The sequence below is a fragment of the Vigna unguiculata genome, chromosome 5, assembly GCF_037176805.1.
Source record: "Vigna unguiculata cultivar grain cowpea cultivar isolate G323 ecotype 2 chromosome 5, ASM3717680v1, whole genome shotgun sequence".
Lineage (NCBI taxonomy): Eukaryota > Viridiplantae > Streptophyta > Magnoliopsida > Fabales > Fabaceae > Vigna > Vigna unguiculata.
Genome location: NC_140796.1, coordinates 2,125,613 through 2,152,035, shown reverse-complemented (window position 1 = coordinate 2,152,035; position 26,423 = coordinate 2,125,613). Strand labels below are relative to the sequence as shown.

Genomic DNA, 26,423 nt, shown 5'->3' with positions numbered 1-26,423 from the left:
AAATAAAAACGAAAAAGAATCGAACCAAAGAAAAAAAAGACAAATCGGTGGAAGTTAATACAAAAAGATCATAAAGATAAGTTGAATGTTTGAGAGATGTGTTTGCTCCTTGTACCCGTAACATGTTTGTATATAAATAACAAATATTTTTAAATTGATTAAATAGAATTTATTGGATTTGTAATAAAAAGAAAACATAACTATTACCACAAACCAAACCACAATTAACAAATGAATGATTCCATCAATAAATAACAGGATCAATAAGTTCACTCACCAATTCAATAATAACCAACCATCTAATTTTGGCATCATTGTCCCAATTCTTTGTCTTGTCTCTTCCTATTTTCATCATTTTATGTTTTTTTTCATACGCATTCAAATTATGGCAATTACGGTGTTCCAAAGAAACGAGGAAAGATCCCGTGTGTACTCTCAACAATGCACCCATCCTCTCTCCTGAACTGACACGTGTACTGACAAGTGAGCATCACTGTCACACTCACAACCCCTTCTTAAACATCACCATCATCACCCCCAATACCCACACACTCACATCACACGTGCCTTCTCTTCTTCCTTTTTCCAGATTGATTCCAAACTTGGGAACACCGATAATTATTAACTAATGGGGGCGGTCACGTCGTCGATGGCGGCGAAGTTCGCGTTCTTCCCCCCTAATCCGCCGTCCTACGGTGTCGGGGTGGATGGCGTGACGGGGAAGCTGAAGATGACGGGGGTGGCCACCAGGGAAAACGTCGACGTTTTGAAGCTATGCACCAGACGAGGGAACACCATCGTTGCCATCTACATTGCAAACCCTTCCGCCTCCTCTACCCTGCTCTATTCCCACGGCAACGCCGCCGATCTGGGTCAGATGTACGAGTTGTTCTCCGAGCTGAGTCACCACCTCCGAGTCAACCTCCTATGGTCACTACTCACTGCACATACATTACATTATGTTACTTCTAATAACGTGTCACGTTGTTTATTCACAGTGCCAATTTTTCATTTTTTTTCTTCTTGTAGTTATGACTATTCTGGGTACGGTCAGTCTTCTGGTAAGGTAAGCGATTTTTTTCTGCTTAATGATTTTTTATTTATTTTGCATGATACTGGATCTGCTTTTCAAATCTTCTTTATGAGAAATATTGAGTTTTTTTTTTTTTAATTTCTGATAGAGAAGTTCTTAAAAGTTCTTCTTTTTTTCTTCTTTTTTTGTTTTGTTTTCAAACAGAGTCTTGATCATATGGGTTTGTTGAGCTCTGTATGATTCCTCTTGAAATAGTAACCGTGTGATTTAGCTGTAACGTTGTTAATCAATTGAACTGAGATGCATCGCGTAAGTCTGTACATGTTTTTAAAAATTTTAAGAGTTTTCCTTATTTGACAGCTTTTTCTTTTTTTAAATCCTAGAAAAATTGGAACGCTGTTAAGAACGATAGAATTAAAGAATTACGAATAGAACTTTTAATTATAGAATAATACATTCACTTAAGTAAAGTCGAAAGAAGTAGATGATTTATGTTGGATGGCTATTGAACAAGAAATTGAATTTAATTACAAGTAAGTAGTGTATATCCACCAATCATTTAAAGAGTTCGTTTTATATTGTCATTTAATCTGTATGATAAATTTATTGACTTTTACAACAATTACCTTAAAAGTTATGCCACCAATCAGTTACCTTAAAAGTTAAATCTATATGACTTTGAACAAAGTTACATGATCAAAGTCATTGAGGTCATTTTGAACCTTGATGTTTATTTATTTTTTATATCATTCTATTCTTGTTCAATGTTTTTATGAGTTAGAATGTCTAAATAGTCACGAGGTAGCTTAATATTTTGCTGGAATGGGAGTGAGTTGAAGAATATTTTTTCGACAGCCTAGTGAGCAGAACACGTATGCAGATATAGAAGCCGCATATAAATGCCTGGTAGAAATGTATGGGGCGAAAGAGGAAGATATTATTCTGTATGGCCAATCTGTCGGCAGTGGACCCACCACAGATTTGGCTACTCGTTTACCAAACCTTAGGGCTGTCATTCTACACAGTCCAATCTTATCTGGTCTCCGAGTCATGTATCCTGTGAAGCGGACATACTGGTTTGACATTTATAAGGTTTTATCTCTACCTATCATTGCTAAATAAATTGGTTGTTACATAGTTCAATTTGAGCCTCACACACATAGATTTCCATTGCTGCAATTTAATGATGTTTTTCTGTTTTTTGTGCAGAACATTGATAAAATTCCTTTGGTCAGTTGTCCAGTTCTGGTAATTCATGTGAGTTTGCCCAGTTCAAACTAGTATGTTATAGTATATATTAAATAGAATCTGTCATTGTACTGAACGGAATGGGAATAATAACTTGAAGTAATCATGGAATGGACCTTGATGGTTTTGGATCTCGCATAGTTTATGAAATGTATTAATATGTAATCTGAGTTGATGATCCTCTTCCATTTTCTTGCTTTTCTGTACATACCCTCAGGGCCTCATCATCATCATTATCATCAATAATAAATTGACTGAAACTTATTCAGCTATATTGATCTGTTAACATTGTTTAGAGCCATTCTAAGTTTCACTCAGTTGCTTAGAAATTCTTGACTGTTGTCATTGTGGATGTCCGTCTGAGCTTTCTATTTAGATTTTCAAACATCATTTGTGTGGTTGTCAACCTTGCCAAAGTACTTCGATAGGACACTGGCACAACTCCATCATACTGTATTTTATTGATAAATTCTATTGTTGTTGCTGCTGCTGCTGCTGAAGTCACTGCGCTTACAAAAGTTTCTTGCCCTCTACTTCCTCTCTTCCCTTTGCTTATTCCATTTCACTAGTAGGACAGATCGCTTCTCCCTTGCCAGTTATGAAGATTGCTACAATACACTCCCAAACCAATCCCCTAATTGCCTCGGCATACATTTCTCTGGTTGTTCTTATTAATATAATAGACCTTAGTGATATGTGGATTTCTGACTACCAAATTTCTTTCTTGTGCTTGCGATAATATGTTTCTGTAATTCTTTAATATACTGTTGACAACCACAGTCCACTGACTTCCGAATTTCCCAATGCAATGAGAAATTGTGAGGCTTTCCAGCTCACTCTTTCTTTTTTTTTATTAACCGACTTGGCTGTTGTCTAAAATGAAGTTTCATATCTTTATGAGTATTCTGGAGTGATCTCTCAACATTTGGTAATTGAATATCTTAAAACAAGTTTTGAATTTTTCATGTGGGAACTATTATTCAGAAAATATCCTTGGCTTAGATTTTGTAACCTGATAAAGTATAGGGATTCCCATGCCACATTAGTGATATCATTCTACACAGCCTTTTCATGTATTCTTGTTTTTACATTCATTTCAACCTTTTTATCAATTTTAAAACAGCTCAATTCAAATATTGTTAGGACGTGCTTCCTTTTTTTTGGTTGTGTGACCTTAAGTTAGAGAGAAAGCATATAAAAAATGAACACTTAGCTGACTCAGTTAAATTTGATGTTGGGGAACATGGTAGTGGGTTAGACTTTTTTAATTGGTCAGCTGTTTTGTTAGTAGCCAAATGCAATCAACATATCACTTTCAAATTTCAAGCCATTTTATGTATAATAAGATGGTTTTTCTTTTGTGTTGACATATGTAACGTTTAGGGAACAGCAGATGATGTAGTTGATTGCTCCCACGGGAAGCAACTTTGGGAACATTGCAAACAAAAGTACGAACCCCTGTGGATTAAAGGAGGAAATCATTGTAACCTGGAGCTTTACCCTGAATATATAAAGCACCTGAGGAAATTTATTGTGGTTATTGAGAGGCCACCGTATAAAAAAACTGGTTCTGAACCAGTTCCTGATCAACTGGACAGACCTAGGAGTAGCACAGATTTTAGAGAGAAACCTAGACTCAGCATGGATCTAAGGGAGACTTTGAGACGAAGTTTTGACTTCAAAGAAAAGCCAAGGATAAGCACAGACCATAAAGAAAAGTCAAGAGCTGACAAGAAAGATAAATCAAGAAAGAGTATAGATCGCTCTGATAAAGCATGTAACGGAGCAGAAATTCCTGAGAAAGCAAGAAATAGCATTGACCGGTCAGTTACAAACCTTGTTTGATGTGCTCATGTTAGTTCTGCTAATGTTATGCCTTACAATTTTTCTATGTTGTGCTGCAGTTTTGGTGAAATGGTGAGATCAGTTGGTTTGTGCCATATTGATTGTTTCAGGCCCAAGGCAACTCATGCATAAAGATGACTCCATGACAAAAGCTTACACGTTGAGGTTGTATTCTTAATGATTATTTGATTGGTTGATGGGTTGTATGGGTGATAGGAAAAAGTTCAGTTATTATCCTTTTCACTTTCTGAAGTAATAGATGAAAAAGTAATTTAACATAGTAGATCATGTTTCGCTAAATCCTCTTGTGGTTAATAATGTAACCTGATTTTAGCATGCTAACATTAACCAGGGTAGTAAGTTCAATTTGTCAAGGTTCCCACATAAACAGGCACTTTACAGTTCTGCATTGTTAGATTTACTTCTGTATTGCTAAAGTAACATATTTCCTACACGAAAACTGACTGGATCCAACTTCTCTGCATTACTGTTCTTTCTTTTTGTTTCAATTGAATGTTGATGATTAGCTCTGGACCACGTGATTATCTTTCCCTGTTTCCTATAAAATTTATTGATTTCACCGGTTTCAATAGATGTATATGACAATGATTTGACAGTTTCGGAACAAATGTAGTTTAACTTGAATGACAATTATAATAGTTGAATTCTTGACCATTTTCAACATGCCATATAAGTTGTATGGCAATGTGCCTTACAAGGGGCAATTTGAAACCTTAACTTGAGGTGAAAGCCATGTCTTCATATATATGGTTCATAGTTTTAGTGGCAGACCTTTGAATCAACCATAGCAAAGAAGAGCATGGTTTTATTTTACAAGTTTTTATGCCACTACTAATTAGTATGAGTTTGTGACCTGTCTTGGTTTTTGAACTCATTCTTTTCATGGTAAACTTCACTCACTCACTCCTATGATCTAGTTTTGATGGTGTTTATGGATCTGTAGTTGATGAAAGTGTTCATTGTCACTCGATATATGTAGGACCACGACCCAATGAAGGAGTTCATTACAAGCTAAAAACACATTTGTGTTAGAAACTGCAGAATCTCAAAAGTTTTGAGTACATATTATGACTGCTGTGTCAAATTCGGAAAGCTTTTTAACAATTCAATTCGTTACATTTTATACAATTTTTCATTTGTATAACTCTTCTTCTGATTATGCTAATAACATTCCATAGAAAGTAACGATTATTTTATATAAATATTATTGTGAAATGATAGAATTCATCTACCTATTCATGTTTCAAAATTACATTAACATTTAAATTTAAGTATAATGTTAAATTTATTTATAATACTTGTAGTCATTTTAACATATGATAGTAATACATTTTATTTTATCATCTCATAGTAATATATTTAATGATTTTAACATCTAATAGTAATAGTAATGGAAAAGTCAGTTAAAATTCTTGCAATGTACAACATTTTAATTTAAATAATTTTCATTGAATATAAAACTACTTTTTGTTATTAAATATATGAATAACTGATATATATATATATATATATATATATATATATATATATATATATATATATATATAAGTTAATGATGGAAATAAGGCTCTTAGGTGTATTGCTTAAATTACACATATTATATTATTTTATTTAGAATCCATTATTCTAATTTAAATTAAAATATTTTATTTTGACACTGAAATTCGTTTTATATAATTTAATTAAAGGGTACTTACAACATATAATATCTAATAATATCATTAGAAATCCTTAATAAAGTCTATTAAAATATATGAACAGCAATATTACTATATTTAAGGGCAACTATAATTTTAATATGATCAATTTTATCTTTTTTTTTAATTATTAATAATAATAGAAAAGTAATTTTAAACTCTACTATTTTAATTTGAACTTTTTGTTGTGCTCAATATTCAAATTTTATGAAGACTGTTCTATATTATTCTATGTTGAAGAGACTGGTCACAGCTAAATATTTTATACTTAATTTAAGTATTTATCGTTAAATACGAAGTTAATTTTCGGTATTAAATAGATTAATAATAAAGTGTAGTATATAATGTTAATATTTGTATAATATTAAAATGAATAACTCCTTTAAAATATTTTGAGTATTTCGATCATACACGATTGGTATAATTTCAGAAGCTATGTTTATTGTGTGATAATATGAAATATTTAAAAGTTGAATAACTACAATAAGATGATTAATTTTTGTACTGCTGCAATTACACGTTTATGATATGGTATTTTTACTTTATTAAAATAAAAAATTTTAACATAAATATTTTACTTTCTTATTTTATTTTATATTATGTTAATTTGAATATAACTATACCAAAATTGGAATATTTTTAATTGAATACACTTACTGAAATATGAACAGAAAAAAAGTACCACTGTTTTAAGCATTTATTATAGCCATTGTATTTTTCTATGATTAGTTAGTAAAACATTTTGAAGTTAAAAAAATACTAATCAAGTTAAAACATTTTATTCTTATAAATAAATTATAACATTAAAAAATTGTGAAACTTAGTACTCATCATTGCTAAATGTAAATTACACATCAGATGTTAACATATATAATAATTTCTTTAATTAATATTTATTCCAATTTACTGGATCTAATTAAAGTTTTATATCAAATATCGAGACATTTAATGGCTAAACATTAAATTTTATTATGAAAATAATAATTATCTCCTTCTAAACTTTAGTATCTATCTATAATTATAATTATTATTATTATTGAGAGAGTACAGAAATAAACTTTTGCCACTTGTAACTCAAAGAAAAAACGACAAAATAATAAAAAATTAAACAAAAAATACTTTGCCAAAAAGAAAAGAAAAATATTTAAATATGATGTTTTCTCTTCATTTATGGTTTTAAATCGTATACTCTTCATATTTTTGTGTACTGTCTAACTTTTTTTAGTTCTACTGAGTTTCCTCAACATTCTGCACATTATTTTATTCTTAGAAAATTTACTTTATTACTTTTTCTACATCCTCTATCTGATGTTTCATTTAAAATTTAATTTGTATTTTTATTTTGATTAACTCATAATATATTATTTAAAATAATTATATATGATTTATAAACTTTTTCACCCACTATTTCAACTTTTGATCTCTTTTTCTCTTTACAAATACAGTTTATTTGTATTTTCAATGACTATATAATAACCTAAGAAAGAGTGGTTGTGAAAAGTAGTTGTATTGGGTGTAAAAACACATTTTTTTTTCTTCTAATGGCATGATTGATTGAAGGAGATAGGTTGAAATGGAAAGGGAGGATCCCATGCATAGAGAAACTCAACAGCTTCATCAGTAGAAATGGAAGAACCATTTTTAAGAAGACAGACATCACCAGAAATGTTCAAAATCGAAGGATCTTCTGTTTTGTAGGTTTGAAAATCAGTGCAGTTGAGCTTCACTTCTGACACTGAACACACACATCTGTTAATAATCCTCACTTTCTTCTCACTCATGCCATGTGCCCAGTTTCCTGTTCTTGATTGGTTCTCACTCAAACAATTGTTTGATGCATCATTGCCTGCACTTTCATCATTCTCAACAATCAGCAGATAAATCTTCTGTCATATATATGTATGCATGCATGCATGTTTAGGGTTTTCAAAGTCTCAGATTTCATCATCTTATGATGTTGGAGATGAAGAAACTTATATATTGACAATAATTAATTATATATTTAATATACATAACGTTAAGGTCAAGCAAGAAAAAATCTTGGATAGTAGAATAGTAACAATAGAATGATAAATTGTGCAATTAAATCTGTAACTTAAAACTGTTGTTAACTTAAAACTGACAATACTGGTATTTTTTTTGCTTTTTCTTTTGGGGATGAGAAAGCAAAATTGTTAGAAGTCCCAACGTCAACAACTAAAGATCGACACGCTGATTTTACATACTAATTTTATGGAATTGAATTAAACTTAAAATATACAACGAAAACAACGGTAAAAATAAAAATATTGAAACATAATGATGCACAACAACAAAATTGAGTTCTCTGAAAAGATGGATAGAAGAATGAAGATAAAAGGAATGAGTTGTTACCTGGAAATAGCAGAGAAAGGAAGAGAATGAAAGAGAGAAGGTTAAAAATGGAAGCCATATTTGAGATTTGAGATGTGCATGGGTAATGCTTCATTCTCACCAAATATATAGAACATAAACAATACAACAATACAATCATTTTCTTGCATTTAAATCTCATTAACGTTACAAACACCCCACTTTATCACATATTGTTTGAAAACAGCCTCAATTTAATTCAAGCATTAAATTGATGTCGGTTTTAAAAGTTGACAAGAAAACAAATTTCAGATTTTAATGTATGTTGTCACCATTTGGCAACAAGTTATCATTTTAAAGATGAAATAAAAGAGAAACGTTCATCTAAAGACAAATATATTAATGAATAATAGATATCACATTATACATACATTGAAATCATAAAAAGAAGTATAAAGACCTTTCTTATTTGAAGATGATATTATTATTAAAATATTCATTAAATAATAACTATTTTAAATAAATTTTAAAATTAATTATTCACCAATATTAAAAATGGTCTCATTTGTAATCTTTCAGTTTTCTTTTTCACAAGTCATTGGTAAACTGACATCAAAGAAATTTACTTCAATTGAAGAAGACAATTAATTTATACCGTTTTGGAGGTTATGTTATGTATTTTGAAATTAATCAATCAAGTATAAATCTTTAATTTTAATAACATTTTCTCCACTGTTTTTTCATGTTTGATATTAAAATTTACTTCAATCGGAGAAGTCAATTAATTTATACCGTTTTGGAGGGTTTTTTACAAAAATGGATATTTTGATTTATTTATTATAAAAATGGGTCAATTTATTAATTAATTACATGACAGGATCAGTTTATTAATGATTCGACTTCTCTCAATTTATTTTTCATTTTTATATAATTTCTAAAGTTTTATATATTTTTTAAAAATAAATTTTTAATAATTTGATTAAAAACATTTTAAATAAAATTTTATTAAAATTTTGATATTTTAAAACTTAATATTTTAAATTTTATTATTACATTTTATTATAAAATTGATTAAAAATATTTTAAAAAAATTATTAAAATTTATATATTTTAAAACTTAATATTTTAGATTTTATTATTACATTTTATTATAAAATTTACAATAATAAAATTTGATTAAAAATATTTTAAATAAAATTTTATAAAAATTTTGATATTTTAAAACTTATATTTTAAATTTGATTGTTTCATTTTATTATAAAATTTACAATAATAAAATTTTATTTAAAATAATTTTAATCAAATTGTTAAAAAATTATTTTAAAAAATATATATAAAACTTTATAAATTATTATAAAAGTACAAAAAAAAAATAGAGAGAAATCAAATCGTTAATCAAATCTGCAATGTAATTAATTAGTAAACTGATCTATCTTTGTAATAAATAAATCAAAGCGACCCAATTTTGTAAAAAAACTAGTCAAATCATTAGTAAATTGACTCTACCATGTAATTAATTAGTAAATTGATCCATTTTTGTAATAAATGGATCAAAACCACCCACTCTTGTAAAAGAACCCATTTTGGAAGATCAAACAAGGTGTCAGACACTTCGTTTAGGTACTTCTGTTGACATTATGAAAATGTTGCCAAAAGGAACATTTTGTATTTAATAATAAATATGGTGTTCCTAAACATTTTCTTATAAAATATAATGCACACATAAATGTCGAGAGGTGCAACAATCTTAAGGAGCATGATGTTGTGACTGTTTTTCTTTTAAGAAAGTGAAAGAGTGATTGTGAAAAACATTAAGATTGTTGTCTAATGACAACCGGATAATAATACTATATAATTTTTATAACACATAGACTACTCTCATATGTCTTTTAATTCTAAGTACACCCACACAAATAGAAGTGATATCCATGGATCTAAGAGAAGAACTTGAAGAGAAAACCTTGCAATTTAAAAGACCTATCACAAGATCAAGGGCCAAAGAATTAGAAGAACATATCTTTGTGAATCTATGATGCTCCAAAAAGTTGGAAATTCAAGAGACATGAAAGAGTGGAGCAATTTGAGTTTTAAAAAAAATTAATTTATGTTTTTATGTTTTTGGATTTTGAATTTTGGATTTCTTTTATAAATTAGTTTATGTTTTTATGTTTTTGGTTTTTTTTTTTTTAAATTAATGGCTAAAGTTTCCTCCGCCCCTCCAAATTTCAACCCCCACCCAAAAATGAAATTAGGAAATGATAAAATAAGTGACAGGGTGTAGGAGAAAAATGATAAGGGTGTAAAAGTAATATCCAAATTAATTTATATTTTTATGTTTTTGGATTTGGACTTTATTTTATAGTTTTTAGATTTTCTTAAACTTATATGTACCTACTTATATACAGAGATACCAAAAGTTGATAAAAACACTTTTTAGTCATATGTTAAATTTTATTTCATTAAAGAAGGGATTTTCTCTAAATTGTGACATATATGATTCCTGTCTAATTTTTCTTTATTTTTATTTGATTTCTTGATTATATCAGAAGGAATTCAAAGTCATAAACAATTGTAGTCTTTTATGAATAGGTTCATATCACATACTCTCGAGAGCAATACTTTATCCTAAACTTCACAATTCTTTACTACAAGAATATAAAAAAAGTCAAATACAAATTTAAAGTGTTTTTACTAAGGATTCTAACATCATAATTTTAAGTCCATTATATACTACTACTACTCACTTTATTGCTTATAATCTAAGTGGTGTGGTACCAATATTATTTTTATTTATAAAGTATATCTTCAAATATATAAGTGAAGGAGCGTAATCTCGTGATTGTTTTCTTTTAAAAAAGTGTAAGAGAAAACGAAAGTGGATAAAATAAAGTTATATTTATAATTATACATATTTTTTTTATCATAATGTGATGCTATATAAAGAATATTTGTTAATGAGATTCATTGTAGATAACATTTTAAGAGGTTGTCTTTTAGTTCGTTGAATGGGAAATGATTGTGTTAAAGATAAAGAAAACAATAGAATATGCTTAACAAGGTAAATGATAATATTTCCAAGTTATTGGCTTGATTATAAGTTAATAAAAAATGTAAGACATATTAACGTGTGTACACTTTTCAATTAAGTTTGTGTGAAAGAAATTTGTCTTATTTTAAATGTTTTTTTATGTCCTATAAAATAGTATAAGATTATCGATGGTTTTATTAAAAATATAACACTGCAATATTGTAATATTAAAGGGTTAAGTTATATAAAGGTTTCACTAACTAAATTTCATTTCTATAAAACCACCATCTCTCTACAACCAAATTCTTTAAACTCTCTCTCTCTCTCACTCACTTTTCTCTAGCTTATCTTACTCGATCTTCATCTCTTTATAATCTTTATCTCTTACGATAAAGAATCACAATTGTGATCCTTGTGAGGAGCTATACGCAACCACATGTTAAATAGTCAAATACAGTAAGTCACATTTTTTACCCTCTTGTTATGTTTTGAGTCCTAGAGTTGCATGTAGTTTTAGAGATATGCTTAATGGTAGACTTATGGTAGACTTATGGTAGACTTAAAACTCTAATCAAAATTTTTGTTGTTTCTATAGGGGATCTTGTGCGTTTTGATGTTCTAGAGAATCCTTGTTTGGGAAGAAACTTCTTTGACTAAGGTGAGGAAAGCTAATTTTATGTATTTCATGTTGAATTTCGTTTTAATTATTGGTTGTGTAATGAAATGTGTTTGTGAGCTTGGAATTGCATTGTTTGATTGAATTGAGTGGTTGGGATGCATAAAACATGTTGAAGGTGAAATTTGTTAGATTGGTATATTTTGATGGCTAAATTTGTGGAAATTGGTTTCTTTTGTTGAGAATTGGAGTTTCCTATGTATGTACTGCAATTGTGATTGTGCTAGGTGGTTTGGAATGACTTTAATGCTAATTAATGTGCTTAATTTATATTGTGTGTGGAATGTCATTTTGGTATGGTTTACGCGTCAAACTGCATGATTTTAAGAATGAATTGGAAAGTATGAGTGTGGGTGTGTATGTTGAAATGTTGGACTGTTATGGGTTATGTGTTTAGATTTTCATATAGTACGAACAAGTGGTAATGTGTGATTTTGGTTGAGCTATTGATTGAATTTCAAAATGTAGCTTAAACTTTGTGTTTAGATTGCATAACTGGTTGGAGTGAGGCTGGTGCTAGCCCAAAATACCAGTTTGGCCATGGTAATCGATTTCATCCCATTGGTAATCAATTAATTGCATAATTTTGTTATCCGCAAAAATCAGAATTTGGTAATCCATTACAGTTTGTTTGTAATCGATTACCAATTGCATAGTTGTGTTTTATGTTCTAAGTCGTTTCGAGAAAAAATGGATTATATAGTGACATTTCAGGGGTCTCGTGTTTAGACTTGTTCATAACGTATGTATTTGGCGTAATTTTAGAAGTCTCGCGTGTAAATAATATGGTGGCGTTCCTTTAGTTAATCAAATATTTGAAGATAAAAGAAATGGACTTCTTCACCCTAAACCCAAAATAAGAAAAACTTATGAAAAAAACATTTATACCTCATTGTCATTACTGTAATCACCGACTTCAAAATGCTTACTCATTGTTGTTAAAGAGTATGGGCACAAAATAGGGGATGCAAAAACAGGATCCTGAAAAAAATCCTAAACCAGAAAATAAGCAAATAAACAAATAAACACTTGGAATGAAAGTTTACTATAACGTCTTCTAACAAAAAGAATAGACACAAAGACGCAAGTGTACCTACTTCAAATACAATGTCAGGGGACGAAAACACATATAAGAGAAATCATGGTGACGAAAACCGTAGAAAAAAAAAAAGACGAAAGTCGATAAAAGCAACAACGGATTTCAAATTTGAAAAATTAGAAAAGGAAAAGAAAATTAACTTTAATTATTTTATTTCGCAACAATATTGAAATGTTTTTAAAAATGTAGAAACAAGAATGTAACACATACACACCACATCAACTTTTGGGAAAGTTTGTTAAAAAAAATTTTGTAAAAAAAATCGTTTCCCAACCTTTTAATATTATCAAACTTATATATATATATATATATATATATATATATATATATATATAATCATATTTAAAAATTATGTATTACTGAAGCTCGTAAAAACACTAATATGGTATGTATTGAATTAAATAAATATAAAAATATAAACATGATACCTTTTGATAATATACCATTTTAATTATTAAAATATAAACTACAATTACATCAAGTTTAACCATCCAACTTAACTACTTATTATTAACACTATGCTAATATTATCATTATTATTATTTAAATCACGTAACTTTTGATTTTAAACTAAAAAGAAAAAAATGACCTATACATTTTTATTTTATAAATGCATAATTTTTTTATCACACTTTCTCACATTTTGGAGAATTTATCCTGAGTAACTTTTACCATTAAATAATTTATAAATGAACATAACTAATTCAAGTATTTTTCTTAAAAGGTTATTTGCAAAACCCCATTGAATCGCGAGGAGGGTTTTTGTGCCGTCGTGGCTATAGCATTCTTCACTCCCGCAACTTTCGTTCTGTTAAAGGCGGCGAAACACTTTCGTTCATTTATTCATTCGTTCATTCCATGATTCCACACTCTCACTGCTCTATGAATTTGGAACCCTTTTTCCCACTCTCACCATCTTCACCTCTCTTTCTTTTCTCCTTCGTCTCGTTCCCATTCCATTCAAATTGATGTTCCCTTCCTCCATTTCCCTCGCCAAGGGACTCGATTCTCTTCCCTGCCCTCTTCTTTCCCAACCCTCTCTCTCCGTCATTTCATCGAACATGTGGCGCCACGCTGCGAGACAAGCCTGCCGCGGTGTTAGCGTCAACTTCCACTCTCCCAGACTCCTCTCTTTCTCCCGTGCTTCCCTTTACTCTCCCAGAACCAATATTCTGTCCAACTTGCCACAACGATACTGTGTTAGGTGCGACCGTTTTCAGTTTCCATTGCGCGCTAAAGGGTTCTCCGGCGTTGCTGAGGCGGTTTCTTCCACGGACGTAGATGAAGATGGGACTTCTGTTGATGAAATTCAGCAGCTGCTGTTGCAGGAGATGGATAAAGAAGAGCAGGTGCAGTTTATGGAGGAAGAGGCTGCTGGGGAAATCCAGCAGCTGCTGTTGCAGGAGATGGATAAAGAAGAGAGGAGTGGATTGTTGGAGAAAGAGGCTTCCCCGGCTGATGAAATTCAACAACAGCTGTTACAGGATATGGATAAAGAAGAGAAGAGTGAATTGGAGGATGAAGAGGCTGCCCCAATTGGTGGAATTCGAGAACTGTTGCAGGGGATGAAGAAGGAGAAGCAGAAGGAGGTGGTTGGTCATAGGTGGCAAAATCAGGTGAAGGGCGTGGGGCAGTCTAGGTACCAGGAGCTGAGAAGAAGGCAGGTGAAGATCGAGACCGAGGTGTGGGAGGAGGCGGTAAGGGAGTATAGGGAGCTTTTGGCGGACATGTGTGAGCAGAAGTTGGCACCCAACTTGCCGTACATGAAGTCGCTATTTCTTGGCTGGTTTGAGCCTCTGAGGGATGCCATTGCCAAGGAACAGGAAATGTATAATTCAGGGAGGAATAGGACAGCCTATGCACCGTACTTTGTGCAGTTACCGGCGGACAAGATGGCGGTTATCGCAATGCATAAGTTGATGGGGCTTTTGATGACCGGAACCGAGAATGCCACCGTTGGCACTGCCAGGGTTGTGCAGGCTGCGTGCGGTATAGGTGATGCCATTGAAAATGAGGTGGGATGTTGCATTGATCGTGTTTTTTTGTGGTTGTTTTATATTGTTCATTTCGCACTGTTTTGAATTATGTTCTGTAAATTCGAGTGTGTTCCTATCGTGTCAGTTTAGAAGAACTGGAAAGTTCTCAGATCTTTTATATGTCACTTAGGAAAACCCTTAGGCAACTCGTGGGAATGTGGAGGAAGTTTAAAAAGATGGAGATGGCAGAGTGGAATATCTCGAGGAGTTGAAGATCTACATAGTTACCTGTATGTTGAAATAAAAATATGGCTTTCCTGTTATGTTTTTAATAGAAAAAATGTACACACTTATGTTGGAGGTGGGCTGGAACCAGGTGTGGCAATCATAAAATGGGACTGGATATGGGTGATGTAAGGGTTTTTTAGAGCTGAGGAGTACACTCCTTACTAAAGCTAATCTATATCTCCACATATCACATACACATTCTGATACAACTACTAGGCTCGAGGATTGGGACTTTGTAACGGCAAAACGTTCATTCTTTTTGTCTTGTTATGTATGTTCTACAGTTTATTCTGATTAATAAACTTCCTGGAATGACATTGTATATCTATCTGTATCTTAATTGAATCTCTTGTTATGCGTACAACCTTATGTACTGTTTATTATTTGATGGTTCAGGTTAGAATATACAAGTTTTTGGAGAAAACTAAGAAGAAAAAGGGTGATAGAAGCAAGAAAAACGAAGCAGTCGAGTCTGTTGGTGACATCAAAGAAGAACAAAAGCTACGGAAAAAAGTCATTGATTTGATGAAAAAGCAAAAGCTAGCCGCAGTTAGGGGGCTGGTGAAGGACAAGGACAATACAAAAGCGTGGGGAACAGTCATAAAGACAAAGGTTTGTGTAGTCTCTCCTACACTATAAATTTTGCTTCTGCTTTTTGTTTGCTTAATTAGACAATACCCTCTCCACATCACAGGTCGGAAGCCGTTTAATTGAGCTCTTGTTGCAAACAGCATATATACAACCATCATCAGATCAATTACTGGATGATGCACCTGATATCCGACCTGCATTTATTCATTCATTTATAACAGTGACAAAAGAGTCAATGTGAGCTTTATTCTCTGTCTCTCATAGTCAAGTTAAATTTTCCAGCAGTATTTTACATTGTTGCTCTGGATTTTGTTTTTAATTAAACAGTAAATCAAGCAGAAGATATGGTATTATTCAATGTGACCCTCTAATTCTTAAAGGCCTTGACAGAACTGTAAGTATATTCGATCACCTTTTGTTCTTCGGTTGAAATTTAAATGGAATTGTTCATCATTCGGGATATCTCCCAGTAACGTTTTAGGCATTGTTATTTTGTCAAAGGTACTAAGCCTTTGACTTGGAAAGGAGATTTAGCTCATGGACTTCTTTATTGATAATTTAGATCCTGAATTAAATCAGGGCTAGGAAAAATTTTACATAATCATGACAGTGCTGGATCTTGACAATCATAGGATAATGATGATAAAGTTAAGAGAGGAGAGAGAATTAAGGAGATACACGAGAATCTAGCTAGATCAAAATCAATTTAATATTTTTTCCTAGACTTTGAGTTCACAGTAAGTCTATATATTAAGGAATTTCCAGCATTTACAGTCGTACTTGTAAGCCTACTTGTAAGATCAAAATCTTGCCAATTTAACTTTTTCCTGGACTTTAGACTTAGTGTAGTGATTTTATCAGGATACTACCTTAAATATTGTCCTATATAGACTTACTCCCAGTTCATGATAAGACCTAAACCCTTGATCCTAGAAAACTTTTGTAGGAACGTGCGGTTTTTTTGTCAACGTGGTTTATTATTAGGTTGGAGCACAATACTCGAAGCTTCTGAACTATATCTTTATCTCCAAGCCCACGAATGCAGTTCCTTGCTTATCGCATCTAGGGACATCTCTCCAGTATTATGCTCTGTTGTTCTTTTCATTATCTCTCGTGTTTTGCTAAATGGGCCTATCAGTTTGCTAAATGGATTTTGGTGCCCAATGGGGGTGGTAGTAAATTTACCTGCTTACCCTGGAGTTAATTGGTGTTATAGTCATGCTTGTGGCACATCAAAGCTTGTTTCTTCTTTTTAAATATACTTCTCTCCCTGCCATAGCCCATGGTGTGGATAGTGGTTATGTAGAATCCATATTTTATTGTCAAGTCTTTGGGTGTAGATGAATAGAGTTTCTCCAGTGGGAGAATTTCATACTATATTGGGGAGATGGTTATCAATGAACAAATTGGTCCTTTTATCTCACATGACACTGTCCATATCTCTCTGATTGAATGACATCAATTTTCAGAGGTTTATTAGCTTATCTTATTGGGTATCAAAGCTAAAGCGTAGGTACTGTTTATTCAATCAGTTCTCAATTGATGATTGCATCTTAATATCTTATATATATATATATATATATATATATATATATATATATATATATATATATATTTATATATATTTCTTTTGTGTGTGTATTTGTTTATAACCATCTCTGCTTGCGTCCATGGATTCTACAAGTCATTTATTTCTTTTGAAATTTTCCATTTTTCTACAGGCCAAAAATATGGTTATTCCTTATATGCCTATGTTGGTTCCACCAGTCAACTGGACAGGGTATGATAACTAACGCATTTATTTGCTGTCTTGCTACCTTTCTGTATTTCTATCTTATAGTTGGGTATGATTTCAAAGCTTTTTCTTTAAACTAATGCTATGAATTGGGGCTAGAAGGTGGTCCAAACTCCAAACAAGGTAACAAAAATATGAAGATGGTCAGCGTATGATACTCCTTAATATACTACCCTTTGATGCATTTGGTTGTCCGTGGATTAGCTCTTAGCTTCTCTGGTAATGCTTGGGCTGTGGTTGTCATTTGTTTAAGGGATATATTATTTCTTATTGGCAATGGGATTGGGCTACCCTGTTTTATTCATGTTTTCGTTTCTTTTGTTGTGGCTTTTTATTTTTTTCCTGTTGTTGAGGATACTTTATGCTTATTGCAAGTCTGCAGTGTACTTTGTTGTACTAAATTATACTATTAACCCTATAAACTTCCATTTACAATCAGTTTCAAAATGTGAATGAACATTTTCCTTATACACGGTCAATCACATGAATCAATGTTTACAATAAATAAATCACTACCGTGTTTTTTTTTCTTTTAGCTGAATGTCTGAGTTAAGTGCTGACTTCTCCATTTTCTCTTTGTTGTACTTTCACAGTTATGACAAAGGTGGGCACTTGTTCTTACCTTCTTATGTCATGCGTACTCATGGAGTCAGGCAACAACGAGAAGCTATTAAGAGGGCCCCCAGGAAGCAATTAGAGCCTGTATTTGAGGTCTGAATTTGTTATAGATATCATGCTTGTTGGGTACACTGCATTACATACAAATTTTAGGGTTACTCAGGGAAGGTGTTTGAAACCAGTGTGCGTTTCACTATTCTTTTATCTAAATAAGAGTTGGGGAAGGAATTTTTCTTAAACAAACATAAACTCATGTGATCAGGCTCTGGATACTCTTGGGCATACAAAATGGAGGATAAATAAAAAGGTACTGAGTGTTGTAGACAGGATATGGGCTAGTGGAGGCCGTCTTGCTGATTTGGTGGACCGCGATGATGTAAGTACAATTAAGTGGTTGTTGTCTGCTTGTTTTAATAATTGTCAACTGATTATGTTGTAGCTTATTAACTTGTTTGACTATTACTATGCCTACATCTCACATGGTCTACGGATTATGAATTTCATATTTTGAAGTTATGCTTTAAGAGACTTGACTATGGTTTGAAATGGTGTTTAAATTTCTGTTGCCAGGTTCCTTTACCTGATGAACCAGATACTGATGATGAAGCAAAGATAAAGAAATGGAGGTGGAAAGTCAAATCTGTGCAGAAAGAGAACAGAGAGAGATATTCACAACGTTGTGACACAGAACTTAAACTTACTGTAAGCCTCTTTAACAATATGTCATTAGTTTGTAATCCATATTCTTTGTCTGGTGACCCAACCAATATGGGTACAGGTAGCACGGAAAATGAAGGATGAAGAGGGCTTTTACTACCCACACAACGTTGATTTCCGAGGGCGTGCATATCCCATGCACCCACACTTAAATCACCTTGGTTCAGATTTGTGCCGGGGAATATTGGAATTCGCAGATGGACGCCCTCTTGGAAAGTCTGGCCTACGGTGGCTGAAGATACACTTAGCAAATCTCTATGCTGGCGGTGTTGATAAACTATCCCATGAGGGACGCATAGCATTTACTGAAAATCATTTTGAAGACATATTTGATTCTGCAGACAAACCTCTTGAAGGGAGGCGGTGGTGGTTGAAAGCAGAGGATCCATTGCAGTGCTTAGCTGTGTGCATAACTCTAACTGAAGCTTTGAAAAGCCCGTCACCCGAAACATTCATCTCACATATTCCAGTACATCAGGTATTTGCATGGTTGAATGAATTTTAGCATATCAAAATATACCATATCTAATAAATTAGGTCGATAATAGGAGTGGCAAAAAATCACATTACGTATTCCTAGTCCCAACCAATTATTTATAATTGTTAAACTATTGGAAAGTAAGACATTGAGCTAAAAATGGGTGTTTCTAACACAACATGAGGGTGCTTTATTTATATTGAGAAATCAAAATTAATACAATAAATAGAGGAGGTTTAATATCTTGTAATAATAAAGATATGATAGGAGAATAAATAAAAACATTCATAATAATACATATGTAATCCAGATATTCCTGATTATAACACCCCTCTCAAGTTGGAGCATACAAGTCATATGGCTCAACTTGGTGCAAATATAATTAATCTTTGTTCTTCTTAGTGACTTGGTAAATATCTTAGCAAATTGTTTATTAGAGTTGACAAATCTAGTGACGATGTTTTCAGACTCCCATTAAGATGATGCCGAAGTCATATTAGGATTTACAGGTTATCCCAAAATTTGATCACTTGAATCAACATGGAAAACTTTACAAGCCTAGGGTCATAAAATTGCACTGCGGTTCTCAAGTTTCTTTATATTTGCTTATCGTGGAAGGACTTAATTTAAATTGTGAGGCAGCGTGAAGCCAATCAATAGAAGCAGACAAAGGATCTTCAAATTGTCATGGAGTAAGAAGTGTCTAGAGATCTTGATACACTCCATACAGGCACCATGCTGTTTATCAAAATAATGGGATGAAAAGAGATCTAGCTCTAGATTTATAAAATTAGGTTAACAACCAATAATCTCCTCTTATGTGTAAGGACCATATTCCTTGTCAGTTGCCTAAGATGAACATTGATACATTAGGGTTCATTGCTTGTTTGTTTAAGCTACGAATGGTAAAAGCCAAATTTAAACCAAAATTAGCAGTTTTTCTTTGCTTGTTCATTTGAGTTAAGAATGAGAAAAGCTAAGAAATGTATACAGAAGCAAAACCTCTAAAATTAGGCATGTTCCATTTTTCAGGTTAACCTAGATACTTTGGATTTTAAATATCCTATTGTATATGTGCATATAATTTGCATTTGTTCACCTGTCTCTATATAGAGAGTAAGATTATAAGGATGATGTGAGGGATTACTACCATGAGTGCATGAATGTATTTGCTAAGAAGAGGGTAGTAATTTTGGTTATCATTACTGGAAAATAGATGCACACGTCTGAACAAGGTCCCCAGATTTGAACTCCCTACAAGTTCAACTTTGCCAGCTAGAATTAATCATTGACAAACTTTGTAAACCTCTACTAACCATGTAATGTTCATACTTGTTGTAATGTTTATCATTTTTGTCATCTCTGTATAAAATGAATCATGTTTATTAACTGATCACTATTTGGACTACCATGATTTTCTCTCTTAGGATGGCTCCTGCAATGGTTTACAACATTATGCTGCCCTAGGGAGAGACAAGGTAAAGACCTTTGTCACATTGTTTTTTTTTTTCTCAATTTCTCTGGTCCTAGATATCAGAATTCAAGTTAGAGAAAAGGGACTGAATATCTGTTCTGAATGTAGCTCAAAATCTTAAGATTTAGATAATTGTTGAAAATGATTTTGGCTGAGTAGATTAAGATCATATCTCTGTACATTTGTACTATCTGGTTGATTTTACTATCAAGTTTGTTGTCTGTTTGGGCTTTTGTCCTAATTAGTCTTGTCAAAAGTGGCACTGGATTAAACATATGCTCACGTCCTGTACAGCTTTATGAGCACAGATGTGATTATTATATGTTCAGTAAGAACTATTAACATGCTTCTGGTCCCTGTGGCTTGGCGAATAGCATGCCATCTGTTATGTTTTTCCCAATTTTGAATATAACAATTGCATTTCCAGAGGAAATACCTGTCAAGTCATTTGTTATTAACTTTTATTCAGTTAGGAGCTGTTGCTGTCAATCTAGTTGCAGGAGAGAAGCCAGCAGATGTTTACTCAGGAATAGCAGCTAGGTGAGTCTTTGTATATTGTTGTGTATATAGCTTAAAATTTGAACTGCTTGATTTTATGTTTCGTTTTTTTGTGAGAAAAAAAAACAATATTTATACATGACGAGACAAATGTATAATGTCCTGAATGTATGTTAAACGTAATACTGTTTTTCAGCAAGATTGGACCTACTATTTCTGTGTACGTCTGTCTTTCCTCTGAGAATCCTAATGTTTTCCTCTCAAGTTGAAGTTTAGGGCGGGAGACACCTCAATGAACATGAACCTGCTAAATATTTCTCTAAGAATTTTTTTTGTATGATTCCGGTTGGTGCTTTTGGTTGAGGAGCATCGTGGATGCTTAGTACAAGGGAGTTTTTAGTTTCCCAGGAATTTGAAGCTGAGAAAGTTTGCTTTGCATGTTTGGTTCAATGTTTAAAATATGACATTTTTAGGAAACAATTCCTGAGGATGATTTTAGCTGTGTTCCTCAATTTTTTCCATGACAAAGTTTTAGTGAAAATATCATGTTACTTTTGTTAGATAATTTAATGTAGTAATTAATTAATGTTTTGCGTAAAAATACCACATTACTTTCTAATTCCTAGGAAACTCATATAAATATTCTCCCAAATATTATGATTAATCAATCACACATATTTTAATCATTTCGTGATTCTTGGGAATCATGATTTCTGGTAGGAAAGAACTCGCCTTGTACCAAACGCCTCTTCAGGGTTAAGTTTGATGATGACATACATATCTTTAAAAATTTATTGGTAAGCATGGAATATTCAAAATCTCTTGCTTTTGGTTGGACAGATCTAAGCTGTTAAGGACAGCATGCCAACTTTCTTGCATTGTTGGCAGCTTTTAGAATTATTTGAAGATAAATGAAATAAATGCAGTGTTTGACCTTTTTTGTTTTATGTCTTCTCTATGAACGATATGTGCTCCCATCCAATTATGTCATGGGTCTGCTATTTTATTTAGTTGTAGTTATTCTGTATAGAATGCTTTTCTTTTCTTTTGGTCGTGCAGCCCTCTTTTTTGTAGACACGTATCTTTCCTTGTGGGATGAATGTTCTCAAAATAAACAACTCAATTGTAGAAAAATCATTTCTATGCAGAGTATCAAACATCATGCATAGGGATGCTCAGAAAGATCCTACAATTTTTCCTGACGCTCTTCATGCGAAGGCTTTAGTTAATCAGGTTATTTTCTATTCTTTTTTATCTGATGAGGTTCGTATTTAGGCAAGATGATTGGTTACTTATGGTTGTTGGAAAGTGTAAATTAGTCTTCCTGGAATCATAAATGTATTTATTGTGTAACCGATTCTAGTTTCTAGGTAATGGTGTGCTTTTCCCTTTTCACTCTTCATCTCCACTGACTTTGTGCTGATCTTGAGTTTTTTATAGGTCGATAGAAAATTGGTTAAGCAGACAGTGATGACATCAGTGTATGGTGTCACTTACATTGGTGCACGGGAACAGATAAAGAGGAGATTGAAGGAAAGGAATGCCATTTCAGATGATACAGAGCTCTTTGGTGCTTCTTGTTATGCTGCAAAGGTTTGAGGGTTAATTGTGTTTTAAATACCTATTAGGTGTATATTTGTTGTTTGTTTCATCTTTATTCCCTTCTCACTTATCAGGTCACTTTAACTGCCTTAGAGGAAATGTTTCAAGGTGCGCGAGGTATCATGAACTGGCTTGGTGACTGTGCGAAAGTATGTTGTACTCCTTGTACTGATTTACGTACACTGCATATTCTTATAACTGGAAATGGAGAGAGAAAGACATATATTTTGGGTTGTATACTTAATGACGAGGACAATTTGAACAGATAATTGCATCTGAAAATCAACCAGTACGCTGGAGCACTCCTCTTGGACTTCCTGTAGTGCAACCTTACCGAAAACTAGGAACACATATTGTGAGTGAATAGAGTTTTGTTAGGATTGCATCCTTGATACTTCTTCCAAGTTCTTAGGATTTCAAGGGTCAATGTAGGTTAATAATCTATTATTATTGTGTTGCAGATCAAAACTTCACTTCAGATGTTGACATTGCAACGAGAAACAGACAAGGTAAGTGAAGTTTACATCATTTTATTTTGAATAACATTGGGATCCCCTTCCCAAAAAATGTAATTCCCATGTTAACCTTAATATAGATATCTTGCTGGTGTGATTGACACGAGAGTGTGTGTGAAGATGGCCATTGATTGGTTGCTATGATCAAATCTTGGAAATCCAACTTTGAGCTTCTTGGCCAATGTTCCTGAATTTCTTTCTCTTAATAAACTGAAATAATTATATTTGATATGTATTTGTACATTGCAAGTTTCAGAATTTCAAATAGCATAATAACCATGAACATTGCATGATTTTTTATTTGATATTAACCTTTTTAATTAATATCAAAATTTCTTATATTGCACATTGAAATTACGTTCATAAATTGCTGTATGTAAAAAATCTATATGAAAGTTGACAACTTTGTTAACTGAGAAGAAAAAGGAAGACATGGGAATATTTTGTAGAAAAACAAAAAATGATTGCAGGGTAAAGTTACTTACAAGGATAAAATTTATGCTAGGAATTTGTGATTCCAGTGGGTTGCAAGACTTCACATCAAGCAAAATTGGTCCTTAATGAGATGCCCATGGTCATTTCAAATGTTTTTTCATCTTCATATAAACTTTGGGGTTTGGTATTTTAATTTACATTTTTCAGATTTAAATTGTCTGTTTTCAATTCAAATGTTCTAGGTCATGGTTAGGAGGCAGAGGACAGCATTTCCGCCAAATTTTGTTCACTCGCTTGATGGTTCTCATATGATGATGACTGCGGTTGCCTGCAAACAGGAAGGCTTGGATTTTGCAGGTATTTCCTCGATTGGCCCCTTTCTCTTGTTCATCCCTTTTTCTGTACAGGACCCTTGCTGAACCCCTTTACCAGGAATTTGAACGAACAAGGGAACCAAGCTTGTGCTTGTGGTGTTCCATTCATATTTAGTTATTAAATTATTATGCCGATGATGAATAATTTGTACTGCATGCTTGTAGGGGTTCATGATTCATATTGGACGCATGCATGTGATGTGGATAAATTGAACAGATTACTGCGAGAGAAATTTGTAGAACTCTACGAGACCCCAGTACTGGAAAATGTATGGTTTAATTGCTCTTTATATCCAATGCTTTTGTTCCTACTTAAAATCATATTTGTGGTGAAACTGATTGCATTAGGCCCCAGCCTGATTGATGATCGTAGATGTCTGTAAATGAATAACAGATGTTTCATTGCGGAGTGTGCTTTGTTTTCTGGGATTTGAATAGTACTTTATTTTCTCATAAGGATGGGAAAACCATGACACTGTTATTTCGAAAAGATGTGTGGACTCAAGAATTTTTTTTTTTTGGATTGCAAAAGAAAGGAATTAGTGCGGCATCTTACTTTGTTATTTAATTCTAATCATTTTTTTTTATCTTGTGTTTACATATTTTGTTAACAGTTACTGGAAAGCTTTCAGAGTTCTTTCCCTTCACTATCTTTTCCACCCTTGCCCGAACGAGGAGACTTTGACTTAAGGGAAGTTTTAGAGTCACCATATTTCTTCAACTGATCACCATCTGCAGCCTTGTCTAAGGCTTGGACTGTGTCTTTTAGGGCTCACTGACATCTCATGTTATTTCTGTGTGAGCATGGCAAGGACAGCTATCCATTATGGAGAGGCTATTTCAATGGCGATGTATATATCTTCGAAGGCACCCAGAGCCTTGAGGAGTACCTTTATGGTATGATAGGAAATCCACCTCTTGCTAACACAGTATAAGAGTCAGAAATCTTTGATGCTGGTGCAGCTTTCTGAAGGTTCCGAAGAAGAGCCAAAGGTTTCAAATTTCCATTTCCGCGCAACGAATTTCATTTATTATTTGAAGGGTGTGGAGTATCATTAACAATGGGTGGCGAATCTGTGACAATTCTGCTCCCACTCACCATGCAATTTATGGTATGGATAGCGGCAGCGCATCTTGAAAACAGCAGGGAATTCTACACTGTTCATTCACATTTGTACAAGTTTTTTTGTTTCTGTAAATATGAAGAAAACAATTTTGCTTGGACTAGTGTACCTACATGATTTATTTATAGTATACGTGTATCAACCTGTAAAAGCTTAGTGATTAATCCATCACATATTGGTCATCGGTCATCAGTTCACAATGGTTAATGCTGACAAAGGCGGATGCACTATTCATTTGACTTACTCTGGTAATGTAATAATCCTCCAATATAGGGTTGGACATACCAAAATAGTCTTTCAAGTAATGCCCTTTCTTTTAAGTAGTCCATAAAATATTATAATTATACAAGTAATTTCCATATATATAAATTTAGCACTGTTTATATATTTAGCTAACATTTAGAGACTAATTCATAGGATTTTTCTGATATTTGAAGACTAATTAACATGAATTTTAATCAAGAGATTACTTATATAAATTTTTAGGGACCATTTGTGATAGAAGATAATACTTTAACGATGGTTCATTCTTAAAAAGAGGGCCGAGGCATTGCTTCCTATGACAAGGAAAGAACTTATCATATTTTGTTGTGTATCTTTATCAAACTTGAATTTGGTATTTATATTTTCAAATTGATAAACTAATCATCAAAATTTTGGAAGTAAATTCAGTTTTTATTTTAACTGACATAAAAGTAGTTACTAAATACTAAATTTCAGTATGAAATTAAAGACAAAAAGGTACAAGGCCAAAAACATTCTTACCTAACTATAATTATAAATCATGACTTTAAAAGAAGTATGTTCATAGACTGGTGTTACCATTTCCATATCGCATGTTTTTGTTAATGTCATTCTTAGGCTCCAAATTTCTCCCCTTTCCTCAGAAGTGACATTTATCATGTCTCGTTCAATTCTCATTTCTCTCTAACTTTAGTTCTCATTTGAGATCAAAATTTT

The 26,423-nt window shown here is 32.5% G+C and overlaps 3 protein-coding genes across 5 annotated transcripts; 2 read left to right on the top strand and 1 right to left on the bottom strand.

Moving 5' to 3' along the window:
• Positions 1-535: 535 nt before the first annotated feature.
• LOC114183375 (uncharacterized) lies at positions 536-5,275 on the top strand. Of its 2 annotated transcripts, XM_028070385.2 has the most exons (7): positions 536-930; positions 1,030-1,066; positions 1,889-2,125; positions 2,243-2,290; positions 3,665-4,104; positions 4,186-4,291; positions 5,127-5,275. In XM_028070385.2, the coding sequence occupies exons 1-6, from the start codon at positions 629-631 to the stop codon at positions 4,256-4,258; spliced, it is 1,137 nt and encodes a 378-aa protein (XP_027926186.1). In that variant the 5' UTR covers positions 536-628; the 3' UTR covers positions 4,259-4,291; positions 5,127-5,275. The 2 variants fall into 2 exon arrangements, with proteins under 2 accessions (XP_027926186.1, XP_027926185.1); XM_028070384.2 differs by lacking the exon at positions 5,127-5,275 and having other exon boundaries at positions 537-930; positions 4,186-4,663.
• Positions 5,276-7,231: 1,956 nt separating this feature from the next.
• Positions 7,232-8,310, bottom strand: LOC114183078 (TPD1 protein homolog 1B-like). The gene is made up of 2 exons (XM_028069926.2): positions 8,218-8,310; positions 7,232-7,690 (listed from the first exon to the last, which is right to left on the bottom strand). Exons 1-2 carry the CDS (start codon positions 8,273-8,275, stop codon positions 7,383-7,385), a joined length of 366 nt encoding a protein of 121 aa, XP_027925727.1. The 5' UTR covers positions 8,276-8,310; the 3' UTR covers positions 7,232-7,382.
• Positions 8,311-13,726: 5,416 nt separating this feature from the next.
• LOC114185152 (DNA-directed RNA polymerase 2B, chloroplastic/mitochondrial) lies at positions 13,727-25,647 on the top strand. 2 transcript variants are annotated; one of them, XM_028072706.2, is made up of 19 exons: positions 13,728-14,993; positions 15,639-15,854; positions 15,937-16,070; positions 16,161-16,227; positions 17,555-17,613; positions 18,222-18,339; positions 18,509-18,622; positions 18,817-18,948; positions 19,025-19,441; positions 20,869-20,919; positions 21,385-21,455; positions 22,562-22,646; positions 22,854-23,006; positions 23,090-23,164; positions 23,281-23,370; positions 23,477-23,524; positions 24,208-24,322; positions 24,505-24,608; positions 24,954-25,647. In XM_028072706.2, the coding sequence occupies exons 1-19, from the start codon at positions 13,947-13,949 to the stop codon at positions 25,062-25,064; spliced, it is 3,207 nt and encodes a 1,068-aa protein (XP_027928507.1). In that variant the 5' UTR covers positions 13,728-13,946; the 3' UTR covers positions 25,065-25,647. The 2 variants fall into 2 exon arrangements, with proteins under 2 accessions (XP_085529910.1, XP_027928507.1); XM_085673784.1 differs by lacking the exons at positions 24,208-24,322; positions 24,505-24,608; positions 24,954-25,647 and adding an exon at positions 24,036-24,173 and having other exon boundaries at positions 13,727-14,993.
• Positions 25,648-26,423: the final 776 nt, after the last annotated feature.

Coding starts and splice junctions, on each gene's coding strand:
- LOC114183375 (XM_028070385.2), top strand. CDS start 629: ATGGGGGCGGTCACGTCGTCGATGGCGGCGAAGTTCGCGTTCTTCCCC. Junction 2,126..2,242: donor ACTGGTTTGACATTTATAAG/GTTTTATCTCTA, acceptor TTTTTTGTGCAG/AACATTGATAAAATTCCTTT. Junction 2,291..3,664: donor GTCCAGTTCTGGTAATTCAT/GTGAGTTTGCCC, acceptor TGTAACGTTTAG/GGAACAGCAGATGATGTAGT.
- LOC114183078 (XM_028069926.2), bottom strand. CDS start 8,275: ATGGCTTCCATTTTTAACCTTCTCTCTTTCATTCTCTTCCTTTCTCTG. Junction 7,691..8,217: donor CCTTTCTCTGCTATTTCCAG/GTAACAACTCAT, acceptor ATGAAAGTGCAG/GCAATGATGCATCAAACAAT.
- LOC114185152 (XM_028072706.2), top strand. CDS start 13,947: ATGTTCCCTTCCTCCATTTCCCTCGCCAAGGGACTCGATTCTCTTCCC. Junction 15,855..15,936: donor GAACAGTCATAAAGACAAAG/GTTTGTGTAGTC, acceptor TCCACATCACAG/GTCGGAAGCCGTTTAATTGA. Junction 23,371..23,476: donor GAAAACTAGGAACACATATT/GTGAGTGAATAG, acceptor ATTGTGTTGCAG/ATCAAAACTTCACTTCAGAT.